General features: G+C 34.5%; 1 protein-coding gene across 5 annotated transcripts in view; it reads left to right on the top strand.

The window, feature by feature from the left end:
• The window catches only part of MARK1 (microtubule affinity regulating kinase 1), a 143,134-nt gene that overhangs the window by 75,943 nt on the left and 41,739 nt on the right, over positions 1-25,452 (top strand). For all 5 annotated transcript variants that reach the window (XM_031655593.1, XM_021927071.2, XM_031655594.1 and 2 more), the window contains 6 exons: positions 912-960; positions 2,709-2,774; positions 6,968-7,038; positions 17,701-17,757; positions 20,050-20,286; positions 20,376-20,495. In XM_031655593.1, coding sequence (XP_031511453.1) covers positions 912-960; positions 2,709-2,774; positions 6,968-7,038; positions 17,701-17,757; positions 20,050-20,286; positions 20,376-20,495 — 600 coding nt within the window. The remainder of the gene's footprint in view (positions 1-911; positions 961-2,708; positions 2,775-6,967; positions 7,039-17,700; positions 17,758-20,049; positions 20,287-20,375; positions 20,496-25,452) is intronic.

Raw genomic sequence — 25,452 nt, 5'->3', positions numbered from 1 at the left:
ATAGATGTGAGGTGGTACCTCTTTGTGGCTTTGATTTATATTTCCATAATGATTAATAATGTTCAACATCTTTTTGTGTCCTTTTGGCTATTGCGTATCTTTGCTGGAGAAATGTCACCTCTGAAAGCAGTAACTTTAGATTTTATTCTGATAAAATGCATATGTCTTAATATACTTTCAGAATATCACCAATTTTTGGTTCTCCTATTTTCTTGAACAAATTGCTTTATTTGGAATCTAACACATACTCAAAGACATAGAGAAAATAATACCAAATTATGCTTTTGAAAAACGTGCCCTATATTGTTTAAAAAGTAAAATGAAAAACAGGGAAATTTTAACATTTGTGTTTCAAATCACTTCTTTTCATTTTGTTTTTATATAAATTAGTAAATGCATTTTTATTGTTCTTTAAAGTTATTCTACAAATCTACCTAAAAACCTTACTGAATCTTTCATTAAAATGTCTGATCAGTCAGTAGAGATGACTTTAAAGAGTCAAACCTCTAAGGAAGGTGGTTTCTGGGTAAAAATCATATGAAAGAGCATTTAGTTTCATTTTCACAGCGTTTTTCTTTTGTAGCTTTTCATAAGGAGTGGTTAAATAATTGTAAGTTTTTTGCGTATAGTGTATTCACATACCCCCCCCACACACACACAGACCATTTGAGTTCATCTACTTAAAATTCTTTTAGAAACCAAGTCACAGCGAAGTTAATGTCATAGTCTAAGTTAACACAGCTTGTTTGCACAGAGTTGGGACTGAGAAAATACCTTGTTTCAGTTCGTTACCAGAATCCTGTAGCATTTTATAAGCAGATTAATTTCTTCAAATAAATATTTTAATTGGCTCTCTGCTTGCTTGTTTTTTTTTTTTTAACAGAAATATGTCTACCTGTTTTCTTTAACAGTTATTTCGAGAAGTACGAATAATGAAGATACTGAATCATCCTAATATAGGTATGAAATATATATATAAAATCAGCAATGAAGTGTTTTCCTTAATTTGAGGGTATTTGAAAAGACACAATTTTTTTTTTTTTTTTTTTTTTTGAGACGGAGTCTTGCTGTGTCGCCCAGGCTGGAGTGCAGTGGCGCGATCTTGGCTCACTGCAAGCTCCGCCTCCCGGGTTCATGCCATTCTCCTGCCTTAGCCTCCGAGTAGCTGGGACTACAGACGCCCGCCACCACGCCTGGCTAGTTTTTTGTATTTTTAGTAGAAACGGGGTTTCACCATGTTAGCCAGGATGGTCTCGATCTCCTGACCTCGTGATCCACCCACCTCGGCCTCCCAAAGTGCTGGGATTATAGGCTTGAGCCACCGGGCCTGGCCTGAAAAGACACAATGTTTAAGGATAGTTTATTTAAGCAGAAGAAAAGTGATAACCTGAATGATAACCCAGGAAAGTGGTACTTTGGGTAAAAATAGATTACAAAGAAGCTAACTGGAAGCTACAGATTGCTGTTTTCTGCTACCTTGCTATCTTCTGCTCTCCACTAAAATAATTGATACCATTTGGAATTAATGCATACAATTTTTTTTTAATTTCCTGATTAAATGTCTCTAAATTTAAAAGAAGAAAATGTCTTTCTGGCTGGGCATCGTGGCTTATGCCTGTAATCCCAGCACTTTGGGAGGCTGAGGCAGGTGGATTGCCCCAGTTCAGGAGTTTGAGACCACCCTGGGCAACATGGCAAAACTCTGTCTCTACAAAAAAAAAAAAACACAACAAAACAAAAATTAGCCAGGCGTGATGGTGCACACCTGTAGGCCCAGCTACTCAGAAGGTTGAGGTGGGAGGATTACTTGAGCCTGGGAGGTGGAGGTTGCAGCGAGCCAAGATCGCACCACTGCACTCCAGCCTAAGCAACAGAGACCATGTCTCCAAAAAAAAAAAAAAAAAAGTCTCTAAGTGAGATTGCAGGTCGTTTAGGTATTTATTTAAAAAAAAAAAAATGACTTTCAAATATTTTGATACTATGCACTTGGGTTTGATCATAGTTTACAGGCAAAATAACTGCATTTTAAAGAAAATAAGTTGATTTCAATTTTAGTAAAATTTTTCAGTAAGTTCTGATTTCTCCCCATCTTTACAAATAAACTTATTGATTAGATATTATATGAAATCATTTGATTGTGAGAAGTAAAATCTTTTTAAAATCTGTTTTTTTAAAACACTTTTTTTTTTTGCACATTTAAAAATCTTACTGTATATAGTTGTTAAAGTGCTTATTTGTGGTGACTATTTCAACTACATAAATTTGATAATTTGGTAGTTTTTCTAACCAGAAACTTCTATAATATGACAGAAATACAGAAATTCTTTTGTTTCTGTACCAAAGATTGTTTAACATTTTATAATTGCTCACCATAATATAACATAGTCTCTTTTTAAACTTCAGTTTAAAATTCTATTTTTCTGATTTTAAGAGTTCCTTTTATTACCTTATTGAAAAAGTAATGGCTTTTTAATCCTAGAAACTTAACTTTTTCAACTTAAAAAGTTGGTTCTAAATCACTTTGTGGTAAGTAGTTTTCTGTCATAGGAATAATAATCTTTGAGAGACTTTTTGAACTTAAAATTGTGATTAATAATGTTTAGTAAATAGTCAAGTTTTCTACTAGTTTAGTATTGCCTTAAATTTTCTTAAAGCATATTCAATCTGTGCTAACAGTTATAGAATTATATCTCTAATTTTTTTTTCAGTAAAATTGTTTGAAGTTATTGAAACAGAGAAGACTCTCTATTTAGTCATGGAATACGCGAGTGGGGGTAAGAATGAGGGTGATTGAAAAGTTCTCTTTGCTGAGACATACAGAAATATTAACACTCAAGGGTTCATTATGACATTTATGTCTTCAGTGTTGTTAATGAATCTATTGCTTTATTTAAATGCCTTCAAATTACATCTTAAGAAAAATTCAGTGTTTACTTTTAAGACCTTTTGATCCTACATTATTATAAGTGGAATTTTTGGCTTATTTGCAGTTTACTTAGGGACATTTTTTGAAAAGTTAAATTTGTATTGTCATCTTATAAATGTATTGATTCTCTTATCTAAATTTTATTATATCATATCATGATTAGAAACTCTTGGCTATCAGCAGGGCTCAAGTACAGAATGTATTTAATAAAATCTGTAATAAAAGCTTGTTCTAGGTCAGGCGTTTATTTCACTGATTGTTCACATATGACAGATTCTCAATATATATGCCTTTCTAAGATAATTCATAAAATGAATTAAATGTTTCCATTTAAACAAGTATTGATCTATATATTTTACATGTTAGAGGACTGAGTTGACAGGGAGATAGCAAGATGCATTTGTAGTAGAATATCACATATGTTTTGACTATCATGATGTCAAAAATAGGAATGATTTTTAAACACTGATATATAATAGAAAATCACCTTCATCTCCTGCACTTTCCCTTAAATGAGAAATACGTCAGCTCAGAATCACTTTTCTGTTAGACTTAGGACTTCACTTTCTCAGAAATGGGTTGAAAATTTATGGAATTAATCATTTAATAAGTAAAAATAAAGAATACTTAAAGGGAGGTTTTAAAGGCTCAGGATTTAAGCAACTGAAGAAGAAAGAAGGCATCTGAAATTATTTGGCTGATTGATTTTTTGCTAATCGATAGAAAAACTTAGTGTTGAACTTATATTGAGCTCTTAGCTAATGAAATTTATAATTTTAGTGGTGATTCAGATTTTATGTGAACTAGAATAAAAAGGATTTATCTAGTCTGTAGCAACTAAGCTATATTTGTACTGTCTCGTATTTCTTTTTTTTTTTTTTTTGAGACGGAGTCTTGTTCTGTTGCCCAGGCTGGAGTGCAGTGGCGCGATCTCAGCTCACTGTAAGCTCTGCTTCCCGGGTTTACTCCGTTCTGCTACCTCAGCCTCCCACTAGCTGGAGCTGCAGGTGCCTGCCACCATGCCTGGCTAATTTTTTTGTATTTTTAGTAGAGATGGGTTTTCACTGTGTTCGCCAGGATGGTCTGTATCTCCTGACCTCATGATCTGCCCACCTCGGCCTCCCAAAGTGCTGGGGTTACAGGCGTGAGCCACTGCACCTGGCCTCGTATTTCTAAAAAGCTTTACTATAGATGTTAATATATTTAATTGCGTTTGCAGTTGTTTATACAGATTGAATATTTTAGTCCCTTTTTTTTTTTTTTTGGCAAAGCTTTTGTAACCTGAAAAAATATTTCAGTGTAGGTTCTTTTACTTAACTTGAAAATCTATCATTAATGTTTATTATGATAGGCTTTTAAAAATTATATTAAAACAACCATGTAAATTTGCATAAAATGTGTATCTATAATAAAAGTAATGAATCTACAAATACCACATAATGAACTATTTCTTTATTTTTATGTCCTTCAGTTAGATTGCTGTAATAATCTGTCGCATAGGAACCCCGAATATTATTTTTAGTTTAGTTAGACTCTTTTCTTCCTTTTAGTGATGTAAAGTTTAGAGAAAGGAGCTAGATCCACTTTGATTTGGGAAATTATTATAGACTGCTAAAATTCTGTAGACACCCTTATGGTTTTATAAAGGCCCACTGCAAGACTGTGTTAATATTAATATGTGTACTGACTTAACGGTTAATGGTAAGTACAGTCAACTCTCTATTGGTGCTAATGAAGGGGAGTAATGGCTAGAGTAAGAGTATGTAAGGCCTTCACCACTCTCCTTCAGTAGCATATTTGGGAGGCACAGTGGGGAGTAGTGTAGAGAAATGGGTACAGGAATTCAGACCATACCAGCTAGTCTCATTAAATTCTGATTCCTGCAATAGGTTTTCTTTGAGTTTTGCAAGTTAGTGATTCTGTGACAAAAACCATCATGGTTCTGTGACAGTAAATCTAGAATCATTTTCTTGCCTTTTTAATCCATAAATGGCAAGGTGACTCTGGAAAATAAAACACTGAATATTTTTCCTCTGAAATTTCTAGTTGGTTTAGGATCAAACCTGACGTGTACACTAGAAAGGTAATGTGAATAAGAATTAAGTCAGATAACTGCCTCTTTGCCAAGAGTTGATTCTGGTTCACTAATGGAATGAAAATTTTCAGTGATTAGAAAATCAAATACATCTTTTTTTTTTTTATTTTGAACCATGTTTAATCCAAAGGAGCCTATTAAAAGTAGGTTTCAGGACTACTGTGAAATGATATGTTTATTCTTTCTTTTGTTCATTCAAACAACATTTATAAAATGCTTACCATATATCAGGTAATGTTCTAGGTGCTGGGAATACATGAGTGAGCAAAGACAAAGTCCCTGCCCTCAAGACGCTTACATTCTAGTTGGGGAAGTAAATCATACACAAACAATATATGATAAGTACAGGATTATGTCATGTAAATATCTGGGGTAAGTGTATTCTAGGCAGTACTTAAGAGTAGATCCAAATTTTTCGAACTCTTGTATATATCTTTCCCAGCCTAAACTCACATATCTAGAATTAACTACTGTGATGGGTTAACTAGAATTAACAACTATTACCACGTATCTAGAATTAACTACTATGATGAGTCAACTAGAGCATCCATTCATTTCTCTGTTCTCATCATCCCATTTAATCACTTAAATATGCTTAATATTATATAATATGCTGTCTAACATTGTAGATGTATTAGTTTCATGTGACATACATTCATTACGTATTTGGTTTTTAATATTTTATTTATATCCTAGGATTGATATTGCATATATATATATAATGTATCTGTATACCTAGGTACAAAAATGCCATTTATTGAGTGCTTACTATATGCCAGTTGCTGTGCTAAGCACATGCATTATTTCATTTAGTACTTATAACAACCATGTGTGTAGGCAGTAGGTAGAAACTGAGCCTTAATGAACTTAAGAAATCTTCCTAATAATGTCTTTCAGTAGTACTTAGGGCTAAAACAAAATTCATACCAAAATTGGTCTGATTCTAAAGTCTGAGTTTTTGTTTTTACCACTTTGCTATACTTTACAAGAACACTTGAAGCCATTTTGTGAGTTTTTAATATACATGGATATCTATATGGTACAAATTATAAGGACACAAAAATAAATTTAACTCTTATACTAAGATAATATTTTATTTTTAAAATTGTGTCTCAAGTTTAATTTAGTTTTAAGCTATTACTAACTAGAGAAAAAGGAGAAAAATTTACAGACATGTAAAGTAATGGATCTAGTAGAAAATTTCTACGGCTTCTAGTTATTTTTAAATTATTTCACCAAACATTTATCTATCCACTTTGTGTTCTGCCATGGAGATGAAGATGCAAATTAAGTACAGATATTATGATGTTCAAGCAATTTACAGTTCATCTGGGGTAATAGAGATACACACACAAAAGATTTAATTCTGTATAATTTGTGGCTAACTACTGAAATGTATGAAATGAGTAGAGTGAGAATAAAATAGAGAGTGAAATGAGTAGAGTGAGTATAGGAAAAGAAAGAAAGAAATCAATGTGGATGGAAGTAGTGAGATGGAATTTTATCCAGGCTACGTGACAGGGAGAATTTAAAAGAGCAATCCAACAAAAAACACGTAATCATTTTGTTTGAAATGTAGGCCCCAAATACAAAGCCAAATTTAATTTTTGATTTCCCAGGCTGTGGCTTCCCTTTACTAGAATGAATAATAAAGAGTTGACTGTATTTTTACATAATACTTGAAAGCAGAAAGCAAGTTTCTTGGTTGTGTTTTTATGACTTATTTTTTAAAGAGTTTTGCTAAATCACAAACTGCTGCAGATACTCAATTTTATATGTAATTTTTTCCTTTTTTCTATTCATGTATTAGTTTGTAACTTACATAAACTAGCAGAAAATTGTGGGCCAAAAGTTTCTTTATAAACAAGGAAAAAACTTGACATTGCATATATTGTTAACCAAAAATCTATGTATATTTTACTACCTGCTTTACCTTTCTGATTCAGGTGAAGTATTTGATTACTTAGTTGCCCATGGAAGAATGAAAGAGAAAGAGGCCCGTGCAAAATTTAGGCAGGTATGGAAAGTAGTTTTCAACTTTGTTTTACTGATATTTGTAGTGATGTACAATGGACATTATTACAAACTGGACTTCACAGCACATTGTATTTTAAAAAGAAGAATTCCTGCTTTCTTATATTTTTAAGGATGAAAAACTCCTAAAAAATAAACCTTTCTGAATTTAAATTTAAATAGTTGCAGATGGTTATTTTTAGATTGTCATGAAGAGTAAATATTTATAGATGAGACTCACCCTGTTAACTCTCTGAGAGTCCTGGAAACATAGACTAGACTGACATAGAAAAAAAATAGTTAACCCTTTGAAGTCTTTATCCAATAATTATTATAAATTATTACTGGCTTTATATATACAGCATGTATGTATACTATTTAAAGAGTATTGTATTATATTCTTTTAACTAAAGATGTTTTGGTGTTTAAACTCATTTTTGTAGATTTAAAGAATATGGTCAATTTTATTTAACCAAGTAGGCAAGAAACTTTGCAAAATGTGGCAGAGGAATATGGTAAGATACTCATATTTCCAGTTCAACTTGAATATGACTTATTACAGAAATAATAAAATAAGAAAAAATAAATTTATCTAGAATTTTATTTTTAATTTTTAGAACTGAAGTGATTGAAATAAGCATACATATAAGTTACCATAGAAATAGCAAATTAATGAATTGTAAATTGTAAGCATACATATAAATACATAGAAATAGCAAATTAGTGAATTGTAAATTGTTCATAAAATTTACTAAAATTTAAGCGGACAATTTACTATATCCTAAACTTTTACTAAATTTAGAATTTTTAAAATGGCTCGCTACCTCTTCTGCCTGCATGAACACTTTAATTTTACAATTAAAGAGGTTCTGTAATCAATATGTTGGGAAAAGACCAAATACTGATATAAGTTCTTTCTCTAAGATATGTACATGTGTGTTAACATGTGAAACAAATAGAGAGAAGTCCTGAAAGGGAGGGGAAGAAAAAGCCTGTTTAACTTGTAACATGGCATTCTCCAAATTGACCATGAAATGAGTGTGTGTGTTTTGTGAAACCTCTGTTATTAATATCTCACAGAATTATTGCTTTTTGGAACACAATTTGTGAAATGCTTTATACCAAAGATGTGCATAGCCCTTTTATTTGGGATAGATTCCTAGAAATATTCATGTTAAAATAGCTGAACGTAAAGACAACTGGTAATAAGGAAAACAACATTAAGAAACTGAATGGCATCCAACCACGTACTGTTAACTTATTTTCTATCCTGGGATGGAAGTTCAAGCTTACCCTTAAATAAAGTATTACACACATCATTTTTTTTATTTTTTTATTTTTAATTTTTCTTCCTTTTTAAATTATACTTTAAGTTCCAGGGTACATGTGCACAACATGCAGGTTTGATACATAGGTATACATGTGCCATATTAGTGTGCTGTACCCATCAACTCATCATTTACATTAGGTATTTCTCCTAAGGCTATCCCTCCCCCAGCCCCCCACCCCACGACAAGCCCCGGTGTGTGATGTTCCCCACCCTGTATCCAAGTGTTCTCATTGTTCAATCCCCACCTATGAGTGAGAATATGCAGTGTTTGGTTTTCTGTCCTTGTGATAGTTTGCTGAGAATGATGGTTTCCAGCTTCATCCATGTCCCTGCAAAGGACATGAACTCATCCTTTTTTATGACTGTGTAGTATTCTGTGGTGTATATGTGCCACATTTTCTTAATCCAGTCTATCATTGATGGACATTTGGGTTGGTTCCAAGTCTTTGCTGTTGTGAATAGTGCCACAATAAACAGACGTCTGCATGTGTCTTTATACTAGCATGATTTATAATCCTTTGGGTGTATACCCAGTAATGGGATTGCTGGGTCAAATGGTAGTTCTAGTTCTAGATCCTTGAGGAATCGCCACACTGTCTTCCACAATGGTTGAACTAATTTATACTCCTACCAACAGTGTAAAAGCATTCCTATTTCTCCACATCCTCTCCAGCATCTGTTGTTTCCTGCCTTTTTAGTGATTGCCATTCTAACCATTCTAACTGGTGTGAGATGGTATCTCATTGTGGTTTTGATTTGCATTTCTCTGATGGCCAGTGATGAGCATTTTTTCATGTGTCTGTTGGCTGCATAGATGATTGTTTTGAGAAGTGTTCTTTGCCTACTTTTTGATGGAGTTGTTTGTTTTTTTCTTGTAAATTTCTTTGAGTTCTTTGTAGATTCTGGATATTAGCCTTTTGTAAGATGGGTAGATTGCAAAAATTTTCTCCCATTCTGTTGGTTGCCTGTTCATTCTGATGGTAGCTTCTTTTGCTGTGCAGAAGCTCTTTAGTTTAATTAGATCCCATTTGTCTATTTTGACTTTTGTTGTCATTGCTTTTGGTGTTTTAGTCATGAAGTCCTTGCCCATGCCTATGTCCTGAATGGTATTGCCTAGATTTTCTTCTAGGGCTTTGATGGTTTTAGGTCTAACATTTAAGTCTTTAATCCATCTTCAATTAATTTTTGTATAAGGTGTAAGGAAGGGATCCCGTTTCACCTTTCTACATATGGCTAGCCAGTTTTCCCAGCACCATTTATTAAATAGGGAATCCTTTCCCCATTTCTTGTTTTTGTCAGATTTGTCAAAGATCAGATGATTGTAGATGTGTGGTGGTATTTTTGAGGCCTCTATTCTGTTCCATTGGTCTATATCTCTGTTTTGGTACCAGTACCATGCTGTTTTGGTTACTGTAGCCTTGTAGTATAGTCTGAAGTCAGGTAGCATGATGCCTCTAGCTTTGTTCTTTTTGCTTAGGATTATCTTGGCAATGCAGGCTCTTTTTTGGTTCCATATGAATTTTTTTTTTTTTTTTTTTTGAGACGGAGTCTCGCTCTGTCACCCAGGCTGGAGTGCAGTGGCCGGATCTCAGCTCACTGCAAGCTCCGCCTCCCGGGTTCACGCCATTCTCCGGCCTCAGCCTCCCGAGTAGCTGGGACTACAGGCGCCCGCCACCTCGCCCGGCTAGTTTTTTGTATTTCTTAATAGAGACGGGGTTTCACCGTGTTAGCCAGGATGGTCTCGATCTCCTGACCTCGTGATCCGCCCGTCTCGGCCTCCCAAAGTGCTGGGATTACAGGCTTGAGCCACCGCGCCCGGCTGGTTCCATATGAATTTTAAAGTAGTTTTTTCCAATTCTGTGAAGCAAGTCATTGGTAGCTTAATGGGGATGGCATTGAATCTATAAATTACTTTGGACAGTATGGCCATTTTCACGATATTGATTCTTCCTATCCATGAGCATGGAATATTCTTCCATTTGTTTGTGTACTCCTTTATTTCATTGAGCAATGGTTTATAGTTCTTGAAGAGGTCCTTCACATCCCTTGTAAGTTGGATTCCTAGGTATTTTATTCTCTTTGTAGCAATTGTGAATGGAAGTTCATTTATGATTTGGCTCTCTGTTTGTCTGTTATTGGTGTAGACGAATGCTTGTGATTTTTTGCACATTGATTTTGTATCCTGAGACTTTGCTGAAGTCTCTTATCAACTTAAAGAGATTTTGGGCTGAGATGATGGGGTTTTCTAAATATACATTCATGTCATCTGCAAACAGGGACAACTTGACCTCCTCTTTTCCTAATTGAATACCTTTATTTCTTTCTCTTGCCAGATTGCCCTGGCCAGAACTTCCAACACTATGTTGAATAAGAGTGGTGAGAGAGGGCATCCTTGTGTTGTGTCAGTTTTCAAAGGGAATGCTTCCAGTTTTTGCCCATTCAGTATGATATTGGCTGTGGGTTTGTCATAAATAGCTCTTAGTATTTTGAGATACATTCCATCAATACCTAGTTTATTGAGAGTTTTTAGCATGAAGGGCTGTTGAATTTTGTTGAAGGTCTTTTCTGCATCTATTGAGATAGTCATGTGGTTTTTGTTGTTGGTTGTTTATGTGATGGATTACATTTATTGATTTGCATATATTGAACCAGCCTTGCATCCCAGGAATGAAGCCCACTTGATCGCGGTGGATAAGCTTTTTAATGTGCAACTGGATTTGGTTTGCCAGTATTGTGTTGAGGATTTTTGCATCAATGTTCATCAGGGATATTGGTGTAAAATTCTCTTTTTTTGTTGTGTCTCTGCCAGGCTTTGGTATCAGGATGATGTTGGCCTCATAAAATGAGTTAAAGAGATTCCCTCTTTTTCTCTTATTGGAATAGTTTCAGAAGGAGTGGTACCAGCTCCACTTTGTACCTCTGGTAGAATTCGGCTGTGAATCCTTCTGGTCCTGGACCTTTTTTGGTTGGTAGGCTATTAATTATTGCCTCAATTTCAGAGCCTGTTTTTGTCTATTCAGAGATTCAACTTCTTCCTGGTTAAGTCTTGGGAGAGTGTATGTGTCCAGGAATTTATCCATTTCTTCTAGATTTTCTAGTTCATTTGCATAGAGGTGTTTATAGTTTTCTCTGATGGTAGTTTGCATTTCTGTGGGATTGATGGTGATATCCCCTTTATCATTTTTCATTGCATCTATTTGATTCTTCTCTCTTTTCTTCCTTATTAGCCTTGCTAGCAGTCAATCAATTTTGTCTATCTTTTCAAAAAACCAGCTCCTATATTCATTGATTTTTTGAAGGGTTTTTTTGTGTCTCTATCTCTTTCAATTCTGCACTGATCTTAGTTATTTCTTGCCTTCTGCTAGCTTTGGAATGTGTTTGCTCTTGCTTCTCTAGCTCTTTTAATTGTGATGTTAGGGTGTCGATTTTAGATCTTTCCTGCTTTCTCTTGTGGACATTTAGTGCTATAAATTTCCCCCTATACATGACTTTAAATGTGTCCCAGAGATTCTGGTACATTGTGTCTTTGTTCTCATTGATTTCAAAGAACATCTTTATTTCTGCCTTCATTTTGTTATTTACCCAGTAGTCATTCAGGGGCAGGTTGTTCAGTTTCCATGTAATTGTGCGGTTTTCAGTGAGTTTCTTAATCCTGATTTCTAATCTGATTGCACTGTGGTCTGAGAGATAGTTTGTTGTGATTTCTGTTCTTTTACATTTGCCGAGGAGTGCTTTACTTCCAACTGTGTGGACAATTTTGGAATAAGTGTGATGTGGTGCTGAGAAGAATGTATATTCTGTTGATTTGGGGTGGAAAGTTCTGTAGATGTCTGAAACCTACTTCTGTCAACTCGTCAAAGTTATTCTCCATCCAGCTTTATTCCATTGTTGGCGAGGAGCTGCGATCCTTTGGAGGAGAAGAGGCGTTTTGATTTTTAGAGTTTTCAGCTTTTCTGCTCTGGTTTCTCCCCATATTTGTGGTTTTATCTACCTTTGGTCTTTGATGTTGGTGACCTACAGATGGCGTTTTGGTGTAGATTACCTTTTTGTTGATGTTGATGCTATTCCTTTCTGTTTGTCAGTTTTCCTTCTAACAGTCAGGTCCCTCAGCTGCAGGTCTGTTGGAGTTTGCTGGAGTTCTCCTGCAGACCCTGTTTGCCTGGGTATCACCAGTGGAGGCTGCAGAACGCAAATATTGCTACCTGATCTTTCTTCTGGAAACTTCATCCCAGAGGGGCAGCTGCCTATATGAGGTGTCTGTCAGCCCCTACTGGGAGGTGTCTCCCAGTTAGGCTACACGGGGGTCAGGGACCCAGGAGTTCAAGACCAGCCTGGCCAACATGGTGAAACCCCTTCTCTACTAAAAATACAAAAATTAGCTGGGAGTGGTCTGTGCCTGTATTCACAGGCACAGAACTGAGGAGGCAGTCTGTCCTTTCTCAGAGCTTAGACGCTGTGCTGGGAGAACCACTGCTCTCTTCAGAGCTGTCAGACAGGGACGTTTAAGTCTGCAGAAGTTGCCTGCTACCTTTTGTTCAGCTATGCCCTGCCCACAGAGGTGGAGTCTAGAGGCAGTAGGCCTTGTTGAGCTGCAGTTGGCTCCACCCAGTTCAAGCTTCTTGGCTGCTTTGTTTACCTACTCAAGCCTCAGCATTTGCGAATGCCCCTCCCTCAGCCAGGCTGCTGCCTCACAGATGGATCTCAGACTGCTGCACTAGCAGTGAGCAAGACTCCATGGACGTAGGACGTGCCATGCCAGGCATGGGAGAGAATCACCTTGTCTGCTGGTTGCTAAGACCTTGGAAAAGCGCAGTATTTGGGCGGGGAGTGTCCCGTTTCTTCAGGTAGTCTGTCATGGCTTCCCTTGGTTAGAAAAGGGAAATACTCCGACCCCTTGTGCTTCCCAGGTGAGGCGACTCCCTGCCCTGCTTCAGCTCGCCCTCTGTGGGCTGTACCCACTGTCCAACCAGTCCCAATGAGATGAACCAGGTACCTCCATTGGAAATGCAGAAATCACCCGTCTTCTGCATCGATCACGCTGGGAGCTACAGACCAGAACTGTTCCTATTCAGCTGTCTTGACATGTATTTATTTATTTATTTATTTATTTATTTATTGAGACGGAGTCTTGCTCTGTCACCCAGGCTGGAGTGCAGTGGTGCTATCTCGTCTCACTGCAACCTCCACCTCCTGGGTTCAAGTGATTCTCCTACCTCAGCCTCCCAAGTAGCTGGGATTACAGGCACAGAACACCACTCCCAGCTAATTTTTGTATTTTTAGTAGAGAAGGGGTTTCACCATGTTGGCCAGGCTGGTCTTGAACTCCTGACCTCAGGTGATCTGTCCACCTCAGCCTCCCATAGTGCTGGGATTACAAGTGTGAGCCACTGCACACAGCCACACACATCATTTTATATATTATTCATTTAATATCAGTCACAGTAGCTTTTGTTAGTAGCAGACCAGCAAGAAAGTTCCAGTTTGCATTAAATATTCCCATTGGAATCCTAATGTATATTTTAGAGATTATTGCTGCTTACTCTTACTTTTTTAGGCACCTTGTTTTACTTATTTTTTGGTAAATGTAGAAAATTGTATGGGGTACTATATGGAATTAGAGAAGTTGGAAATGCCTGCTATTTTAAAGAGCTTTCCAACTTTGCTGGTAAGCGAGAGCAGGATAGGAGGTTGGGACATAGATATTTTTACAGATACAAATAATTACTAAAATTGGCATGGTTTTTGAAATAAAATCTGTAATATTTTGAAATCATCTTCATATTCTTTACATTGCAGAGACTGAATGCCCGATGAATGCTATTTAAATTGTAAAACAATGGGAAATATTTTATTTATAATTTATTTATTTACTGTAAATTTTAAATGTATTTAGTATCTATATATGTTTTCCCAAAACTAAAAAAGTTACTAAGTCTCATTTTTAGAAACCAGAGATATGTAAACATACATACACATATGCACACACGTACATTATTTTGTAGTTACCTGACTAAAGGTAAATTTACACTTAAATTTATTTTTGAGGAGCTTATTTTTATTTATGGATTTGATTTAAACTCTTACGGACTTAATGAATATACATTTACTTTTATTTTCTTTTTTATTTTAACAGTGAAAGAAAGTATGTGTTAATACTGTGTCAACAAGGATAAATGTATATACGTCCTTGACCTTACTCTTAGAAATACTGAAGACACTAGGACAGTTTAAGACCACTTAGCAGCCATTACCCATACAATGCTTTTACAAAATTCCTTAAGACTTGAGCCTACAAAAAAAAAAAAAAAATCATAATATTGATTCAATTCTTGTAATATCAAGTCTACCACTTCAAGCATGGGGATTCCTGACCCACTTACAAGTATTAATAATTGCAAAGTAACCCTGATAACTCCACCTCAATGGAAAACACTGATGTGTGTGGTCTTACCGTCAGTTCCCAGCTGCCTATAAATCATGTTTTCAAGATCCATTAATAGAAGGCTCATAGGGAAGTTCCTATATCCTATTTATGGAAGTACAGAATGTTTTGAGATTGGAAGGTCTAGCTGTAAAATAATGCAGTAAAAATTGGGCTTGTGGAGGGGGATTCTTGCAGTGAGTCAGAAGGCAGAACTTCTTTCATGGCAGAAATTGTTCCCTGCTAAGCAATTGTGTTAATACTATAATAAACCACCACATTTGACTGATAGCTCAGACTTCATAGAGTTTGGGGAGAACACATGCTTAATGCAGAGGATTCTTCGTAATTATCTTTCCATTCTTGATGCTTTGAGGCTTAGGAAATGTTTGATTCCAGAAGTAAATATAGAACTGTTTTCATAGAGACCATTCTGTCTGACATGAGTTGCATGGCCTCTGATCATGTTTGATAACCAAATTATTATCTGTCGCATACCTTCAGTGGATCATACAAACGTGCCTAATAAAAGATAATGTCATTATCAGCAAATTTCTGTCACCCGTGATACAAAATAATCTTATAATGCGAACATACTATAACCTATATAGTATGTCTAATAAAATATACATATAAATGTATATGTCTTTTGGCTAATGAACGTAATTTAGTGAAAATTGGGTATTAGAATTTTGAAACATATTGCTTAAGAAAACTAATACTACAAATGTTCATCATTAGATCCTTCTGTGTTTTTGGGAATCATACTTCAAATTGATTATAATCATTCCCAGTCACCCTGCCTAAGAACATCTAGTGGTTCTGTAGTACCTGCCTAGTTTTGACTTTTACCAACCTATTTGTCAAGATTTGACTCCCACTGTCACCATTTTTCCGCCTCCTTTTCTTTAAATGATTTTTTGTTTGGTTTGGTTTTCTGGGGTTTTTTGTTTGTTTGATTGGTTGGTTGGTTGGTTGGTCTTTTTGTTTGTTTGTTTGTTGTGTTTGAGACAGGGTCTCACTCTGTTATCCAGGTAGGTGTGCAGTGGTGTGAGCATGGCATACTGCAGCCTCAACCTCCTAGGCTCAAGAAATCCTCCTGCCTCAGCCACCTGTGTAGCTGGGACCACAGGTGCATACCACCACACCTAGCTAATATTTTTATTTTTTGTAGAGATGAGGTCTCACTGTGTTGTCAAGGCCTGGTCTTGAACTCCTCGCCTCAAGCGATCATCCTCCCACTTCAGCCTCCCAAAGTGCTGAGATTACAGGCATGAATCCTACCTGCTTTTCAAATAAACAGTTCCCCTGTCATTAATGCATTTCACCACCTCCCCATCTCCAGATCTCCACATTTTAAAATATTTCTGTCCTTCAAGGATGGCTTAGAGCAAATATCACCTCCTTCAGGAAGCATTTCCAACTGAAATTATTCTTTATTTTTTATTATACTCTTTTAAAAAGGTAGAGTTCTATGATTCTACCTTGTATTATAGGGGAATAATATATACCTCTCTATATACAATATATAGAAAGGTAATAATATATACCTCTATATATAATAATATATACCTCCATAATACAAGGTATATAGAGAATATATACCTTATTTTCTCTTCTTAATCAGATTGTAAGCGCCTTAAGGACAGAGTCCGATTAGTATTCATTTTTGTATTTGCCTAGCAACCAGCACATTTTCTTGCACATAGCAGGTACTCAATAAACTGTTGAATCAAAATGAATTAAATGGAATTGTATATTACTCATTGTGTGTTGATTATTTTGTTTTGAATTCATGTTTTCTCTCTCTTCAAACCATTTTAATATACATTAGAATAATTTTACAATACTGAAATATCAGTTCACTTCTACTTTGAAGGTTTTTTTTCCCACCTATATTCCTATTAGCATGGTCATACTTCACATCACCTTTATACTTGAAAAAAAAATCTCATTTTTGTCTCCATTTGTAAATGCCTAACATCCAAACTGTTTTTATATTTAACTGAATTCACAGAATTGAATGTTCTGATGTACATTAAAATGACCATCCTTCTATTCATCAGATGTAATTATATGTAAAAAATAGTTCTTAATTGATTGCTATCAGATTCTATTTCTGTATTTTATGTAATAAAGAACTATCATAGAATTGTTTATAATCTATTTCTGTCATACTTTTGGCCTTTAAACTGTTGGGTTCCTCCTGTTTAGTCCTTGTCTCCAAAGAGCTCTGTGTGATGGTTAAAAATTATGGCTGCATACAAAATCAAGTTACAGGCATAGAATACTTCACCTGACTGAATTAGTGACAGGTTTAAGATTGAATTTCATTTTTCCCTCTTTTCTATTGCTGATCACATTTCTTTTTAAGGCTCAAAAATTTTCCTTTCTCTTTATATATGAATAGATAAATATAGGTATTGCTAAATACCTCATCGATAAGTTCTTAGTGAATTGGCCTCACTAAAGAAACATGCCTTGAACACATTTGTTGTAATTCCTAGAATAGAGTTCTGCTTTTTTAACTTGAGACAATTATCTTAAAATAGTAATTCATGTGTGTCAAAGCTTTTATTTCAACACTGTAGTAAACCATTTGACCAAAACTATAAATTGTACACATTCAGTCACATAAACAGAGAACTATAAATGATCCATATGACATCTTCACAGCCTCTGACAGAGAAATATTTTATTGTATTTTAGTAAGAGAATATTATTTTTCCAAATTTTCTGCACTTAACAGCGAAAATTTCATCGCTTTAATGTGTATAGTTTTCTGAACTAAAGACATAGCATATTTATTAAATACTACCTTGAAATCCAAGTTAGTAATTTATCTAAATTGGAGATGATTATTGGGGAAATTTTTTTTTAATAGTTTGACTCTTTTATCCAAATATTTATTCCAGATTGTATCTGCTGTACAGTATTGTCATCAAAAGTGCATTGTTCACCGTGATCTTAAGGTAAGCTTCTGATTGTAATTTAAAAAAAAAACTTTATTATTAACGTATGTTTAATAATAATATTAGAGCTGTCTTATTGCCTAACTGTGCTACTAGACACTATACAAGTAGTTAGTTTTTGATTCTCACAGCAGCTTTATGAAAGGTAATATTTTCACTGAGCAAATGAAGAAAATATGAGTGAGAAGTTATCTAGCTTTAGAGGTTAGAGGATTTGATTCACTATTAATTAGTTTGCTTTAAATGCATAGATATGGAACTTTATTCCCAGCCAAAAGTGTGGGACCTCAGACAGAAGCAAAGTCAGAGCACAGACCCATGTTTCCCTTACATAAGAGACAGTATTCACACTCTACCTTAAAGCTCAAAGAACTAAGGAAAGTTTTAAAACATTTTTATGAACACTAAATGCGTATAATAGTATAAACGAGCATACTTTGGAATAAGAAATGTGTAGTTAGTCAATAAATGGTTGTGCCACATAGATTGTTTAAAAAATGAAAGTGGAAGGACCCTGGGCTAAAATGTTTACATGTTTTTTACCTTTTTTCTCTAATCTTCCAAATTTAATTTTCATTGTCCTGTACGTAAGAGTCTTATTTTTCTTTTTCACTTTTTTCCTCATCACCTTTATCAACTACTTGCACCAGTTTGGGTTATGTTTGAATATATTATCCTAAACAGTTGTCAAAAGTCAAGTCTAATTCTGTATTTTAGCTTCATTTTTCAGAGCTTATGAATTTTCTGTTGCTCCCAATTTTTCTATTTCTTGATTTCCTTCCTTGGCTATTTTAAGGGGAATCACTTCCATGACGAATGAGAAAGAAAAGAACTGTTCCCCTGCTTCTGTGTTTAACTCCCAGTTTATCATCTCATTTCTTATATGAAAAAAATCTGCAAAAAATAATAATGTTCAAAACCTTGTGTTTTCCCTCCAGTCCAGTAGAGAGAGTTTTCCTATACACTCCTGGAAGGAGACCTCAGAACCCCTTGTAGCTCTTCTCTTCTGAGGCAGCTTGGATACTTTGATATCCATCCAGACATTTTTAGAGAAAGTCCAGCTTGCTCAAAAACAGCTTCAGAAATTTACAGTGACCAGGCCCTTACATCAGAACATCAAAATAACCTGGTTTTGTCACAGTTCAAAAATGTTACAATCTATTATAAATTTTTCCAAATGTATGTGCTTTTATAGTATTTATGTAATAAATGATACCCCATTTTTATTGTATGTTTTGGGTTCTAGGTGTATCTGCATTTTCCAAAATAAAATGAAAACAAATATCCCAAGCTAGTATACCACAAAAAAGAAGAAAAGAAAGGTTGTGGCAGGTAGGGAGGGAAGAGATATATGATGGGCAGAGTGCTTGACTCTTATGATTGTTGGACCTTCTAGTAATATAGAGAAATCTGATTTTTGTTTTAGTCAAATTTTATTTCTTTTTGAAACCTGATAAAACACATCTACAAAGTAACCTATACCTTTGTTAGTCTATCCATCCATTGTAATAGAGTTTGAAATAAAACGTGTACAAAAACAAGTCCTTTATTGAATTGCTTCTGTTTACAAAAGGGACATGTAAAATATTGTCTTTGAGTGATTCTGCTTTAGGATTTTGGAAAACCATCTCAAAACATGGAAAATTCACTGCTTTCTATGTAAAATATACGTCAAGAAGAGAATCTAGTTTTAAAACAGCAAAAAGAAGCTTAAAACAGACAAGATATAATAGAGGCTGTATTTTTTGGTCATGTTTTACTGAAACAGTAGTTTGTTGAGGAAGCATTCTACAAGAGAGGACAAAGGAATGAATTAGTAGTCACAGAACCCCTGACAGGCAGTTACTGTAGATATACCTTTGAGCCTAGCATTAACCAACAATACCCTATTAAAATAGAGCTCCTTTGGGTAATCATGTTGGTTTAAGGCCAAGATGGATTAGTATTGTGCTCTTTAGAGTAGGTCATACTAAGGTACACTTCTAGGATGTTTCTGACTATGAGGGAAAAAATGAGTTTAAAATAACCTATGAAAGAAAATGGGTTTTAAATAACCTTTCTTAAGTAGTTGCATATATGCATATAAAGAGAGCTTTCCTTTTATAGCGTTAAAATTTAGTCTTATATAGATGTAATTCAGAATGCATTGAAGTACCATACTGGGCTTCTAAATTTGATACTACATTTATAAATGAGAGACGAGATGTAAGTTTGGAAGCTAAAACACTTTTAACAAATATTTTTATTTTATGTAGGCTTTTTACATTGTTCTTTTTATTATTTTCCTCTTAGGCTGAAAACCTTCTCCTTGATGGTGATATGAATATTAAAATTGCTGACTTTGGTTTTAGTAACGAATTTACAGTTGGGAACAAATTGGACACATTTTGTGGAAGCCCACCCTATGCTGCTCCCGAGCTTTTCCAAGGAAAGAAGTATGATGGGCCTGAAGTGGATGTGTGGAGTCTGGGCGTCATTCTCTATACATTAGTCAGTGGCTCCTTGCCTTTCGATGGCCAGAATTTAAAGGTATCAGCTAAATTTTATATTAATGTTTTATCCCCAAGTATGATTATTTCAAAAACCAGTTACAAGTGCTTTCTTTCACTTTCATTAAGGAACTGCGAGAGCGAGTTTTACGAGGGAAGTACCGTATTCCCTTTTACATGTCCACAGACTGTGAAAATCTTCTGAAGAAATTATTAGTCCTGAATCCAATAAAGAGAGGTAGCTTGGAAGTAAGTAAATTTTTATACTCCAAATTTAAATTTTAACAATTAAAATATTCCAGAAACTGAAGAGCATTTTTCTCCAATGTTTTCTTAGGAAAATTGCCAAATTATCTAATCTGCCTGTTGTTTAGAGGTAGGGAAAATGACATGACTTTTTTTCACTATTTTTTTCACTTTCAAAAGTTGCCACAGTAGCTGTCTCTAAAAACTATTATTTCCTCTTTGTTCTGTAGTGCCATGTTAAATTAAAACAATACAAAAATAGAGGTTAAATCCACTTTTAGTTAGAGAAGGAGGAAAACGTAGCCTCTGTCAGAAATTGCGTTGTCGAAAACAGAAACCTTGTTTTTAGTAAGTTCTCAATAAATATTTCAAGGATAAAAGAAAATAGTGAAAATTCTAATCTAGTGAATATTTCACAGCTATATCTGACATTGGTATCTAGCATTTAAAAATGCAATAGAAACCTCTCAACTTTAGTAAAGAAAATTTACAAATATTTAAGTAGAACATATTGGAAACAGGCATTTCATTTCTTAACACATTGTTGTGTTGCCTACATACATTCCATATATGAGGTTATTTATAATAATAGACACCATTATAAATGGACTAAGTATGTTACAGGCAAGCAAGTTCACATAACCAAAATGTCTAGTATTTTTTTTCTTCTGGCGCTGCAGTTAGAATAATTTATTTCTTAAATATTTTGCCCATCTGTTTTTAAGAATGATATTGTAGCCTTTACTAAGATAATTTCAGAGATTCAGCATGCATTATTCACTAGTACTTTCTGTCTTCTTTTATTCGCCTTAATAGAAAGGTAGAGAATTCAGAGAATTAACCTCATATAAACTGTACTTTTTTAGTGTAGCAATGGGGCTTTCTGGCACGGACTTCATGCTGCTTAGGAGGCAGCCTTATAGTGAGCCATCCCTGTGTACAGAGCTCTCAGGTTAGTGTGGGCTTTGTAATTTTATTTCCACAAATATTTTTCAGTAGAAGATACAGCATGTTTTGATGGAAGTTAAGGGATGGTGACTTCCACTGGGAAATTATTTTAAATGCTTTGTGTCAGTTCATCAATGATAAGGATTTTTTTACTGAATTATTTGTTTAAATGGTATTAGTTATATCTTACAAATTTTGTGGGCTTTTCCCCCCTTTTGGGGGTAAAAAAATTATGATAGTAATGCTTTAGTAGAGAACATGTACTATATAATGCCCACTTTTATGTCACTTATTTTGAAAGCTTTCCATCATTATTCATAGAAGAATTAGGTGAAATATTTAAAAAGCTAAAATTCTTGACTCTCATATCAGTTCTAAAATAATGAACTTTAGAGAACATGTCTTGTAATCCTGCTTTGTGACTTTTATCGTAAGAACCCCACTTTACCTGAGTGTCACTTAATAAAATGCCCAGAGCTGAAGCAACAGCTTAGCTAATGAGCAGAGCAAAAAGAATATACAAAAATTATTTTGGGGGAATAGATATTACAGATCTCTGTGGACAGTAGATAAGATGTGCTGATGCCTTAAAGATGATTAATTTATAGTAGCCAAACACATTAGTCTTTTATCATTAGTATTAAAGTGTTGAGGATTAAAATAGTAGAGTGCTTTGAGTTGAATTTAAAAGCCAAATTTTTATTACTGAAATATTTGATCATCAGAAGCTCATTCCAACATATTTCAGTATAGTCTGCAGCTTTCTGTTCCAGCTTACCAAAACAAAGTTTTTCAGCTATGAAAACACGAGTTCCCACTGGAAATATTATCATAATATTATAGATATTACTATGCAAAAGCTGATTTGCTTCACAGTTCCCAAAAATGACTTTCCAGGGAAACTTGACACCATTTTTTTAAATAGAAATATTTCTTATACCAAACCTTAAGAAACTCTCCTAGAAATATTGGTAACTTCAAAAATTGTTAGTCTTCACTTTTATTTTTCCAACCAATTTTATTAGTATTACAGTAAAAAATCTGTAAAGTTTTTTAAAGCCATTTTCAAAATACTCAATCTGTATTATGTAAACATAACATTTTATGTGTTAGTAATGTTTTATATCATGTTCCATTTTTTTTTTAACCTTAGAAGATTTTGATATGCATTCTTGCTTTGTCATAAGAATGCACTCCTTTGTTTTTAATAGCTATGTTATTCTCCTTGGGTAACATATCATAATTTATTTAACTATTCTATGTTTATTGCACATCTGAGTTGTTTCCATTGTTTTTGATAAAAGCAATGTGGTATACTTTTTTCCCCTTTGGGATATATGCTTAGATAAATTCTTCAGAGTGGAATTACTGGGCCAAAGGGTGCAAGTGATCAGATAGCTCTTTTATCATTGCCAAAAGATGTGTGTGACCCAAGGCTTTTGAATGTACCTGTTCTCCATAGCTTGATTCAATATTGGATATAAATTCTAGTATTTGATGCCTTGCTTTAATTTGTATTTCTTTTATTAGCAATAAAATGGAACATTTTTAATGAATAGTTTGTGCTTCTTCATGTATAAGCTCTCAGCGTCTTTTAACTACTTGTCTTAAGGAGTCTGGTTAAGAAGCCTCATAGATTGGTACCAACTTTGTATATTTTAATATAAAATATTTTTCTGGTAATTTCCACATTTTGAAAAAGTGGAACATCATGAATGTTTTTTCAGTGTACTTTAGTGTCATGAATTATTGATTAGAGTATCCTGTATACTTTCTTCACTATATATTTTTCTAATATTGAAATTTGATTTAGAGAATCTTACATGGTTGCTTATCATTTCAAACTTATTTAACTTACCTTTCTGTTGCTACCAGACATAACTGTATATTTTATTAAAATGTTTCTTAAAGACTCCTAAGTTAAATGCCTTATTTATCATCTGTGAAAATAAAAATTAATGAAATTAGTTTCACATTCTACTAGCCTATGGTTTGTTTCTAGGCATAAGCAAACAGTTATATAATTTTTTCAGGTTATATATGTGAATGTTGTCAGCTCTTTCTAATTGTACTAGTCTGGAACTTCCATGTGTGATACTGTCCTCATTATGATTTTAAAAGGATTTGTGCTTTATATTGTACACTATTGTTTTTTAAACCCGTTTATTGGAATATTGGTATGTCTAGATTTTTTTATTAGAAAGAAACTGAAAAACTTTTCTGCTTTCCCTGTTCTGTACATGTTCATTCATTTTTCCAGTCTTTAACCAAGATGGACTGTATTCTTTCAAAATAATGCAAAATTTGAGCCTGAAGCAAAGCTCCTCTTATTGCCCTCTCTTTGTCATCATTGGTCCTCCAAAAAAGTGTTTATTTTGACTTTTAATACTTAATTTTTCAGCTGTTACTAAAATAATCTTTACAGTCTTGTTTATGTCTGCCAAGTGACAGTAAAGCAAAAAAATCAATTAATTCATAATTTTTTAATGAAAGATTTCTGTTACAAATTCAGAAGCATATAGTATGTTTTACAAAGATTGAAATAATTTAAGTAAAATTATTTCTGTCTGGCCATTCTAAATTCCATATTTTTAAAATGTGCACCTAAGGCCACGCTTGATGGCTCATGACTGTAATCCAGATACTTTGGGAGGCCAAGGCGGGCAGATCACCTAAGTCCAGGAGATCGAGACCAGCCTGGGCAACTTGGAAAAACCCTTTCTCTACATTAGCTGGGCGTGGTATCACACATCTGTAGTCCTAGCTACTCAGGAGGCTGAAGCAGGAGGATTGCTTGAGCCCAGGAGGTTGAGGATGCAATAAGCCATGATTGCGCCACTGGACTTGCAGCCGGGATGACAGAACAAGACCCTGTCTCCAAATAAAATAAGATAAAATAAAATAAATGTGCACCTAAGTATAGAGTGTATATTTCCCATAGCTAGTTTAATTCATCTGATCAATTGTTTTGTTAATATAACTCTCAGGCAGTCATTTATGTTCATTGGCACTGATGGCTAGGGTAAACTTTGTTTTGTTAATTTTGGAAGTTTTTTTGTCCTCTAGTTTCTCATGAGATATATGAAATGAAATCGGAGTGGATGAGTTTATTCAACTAATTTCTGTGTCTAGTGCAGTTTGTTGGCCTAGTTATTTATACCATGCCTGAAACCACCCAGACTAGGGTTACGTGAGCTCTCTCCTGCCATGCAGTACCTCAGTTTTCTGGTAACGTTTCTCCCTAGACTTTTAATGTCAATTCTTTTGGTTACCATGAAAGAATTTTACATAGGCATGAGGTTCACACAACTAAGGGCAGGTAGTCCATATCTCTCTTCCCTTTCATGTATCCATTCTTTGTTGCTTTCTATGCTTTATTTTTGGAAAAAGACCCTCAGATTTTGAATTAACAGAGTTAAACCCCACATCTTCCCTTTCTTAAGGAGATCTTCTTTCCAACCTTTATTTTCCGTTCTGAGATTACTTTTATTCTGCTTTGAAATACAACTGTTGTTGTGAGACAAACTGCTAAGCAGACTCTTGGTGATTCCCAGTGACTAGAATAATAATAATAAAGGGAAACAAAACTGTTGATTCTCTCATTGCTGCCCAATTCTCTTTCCTTATCACTGCATTTTCTACTTTTCCTGACTCAACCTAGCCTCAAATCTAGTTTTATGTGAGAATTAGCAGTCAGTCCTTCTGTGTCCACCTATTGTTTTTTTTCTGTGCTAATTATAAAATGTAGTATAAAATGTATTCTTTCATTGTATATGATTCATGTGCTTAGTAAAAGAAGGGTGCCTCCTCACTGTTCCTCACATCCTTCTGCCATGACTTTGCACCATTCCAAATACTGCTTATATTTCAAATCAGTTTACATCCTGTCCCCTTACGGTTCCTTCCCTGAAAATCCCAGCCCACACTTCGAGTTGTTCTTTTGGTCTTTATTAAAACTCACTGCTAATAGCACAACTTTAAATAGTTAATTCTATTGTGTATTCAAATAGTT

The sequence above is a fragment of the Papio anubis genome, chromosome 1 (genome assembly GCF_008728515.1).
Source record: "Papio anubis isolate 15944 chromosome 1, Panubis1.0, whole genome shotgun sequence".
In the NCBI taxonomy this organism is placed as follows: domain Eukaryota; kingdom Metazoa; phylum Chordata; class Mammalia; order Primates; family Cercopithecidae; genus Papio; species Papio anubis.
This window is presented reverse-complemented; position numbering and strand designations above follow the sequence as displayed.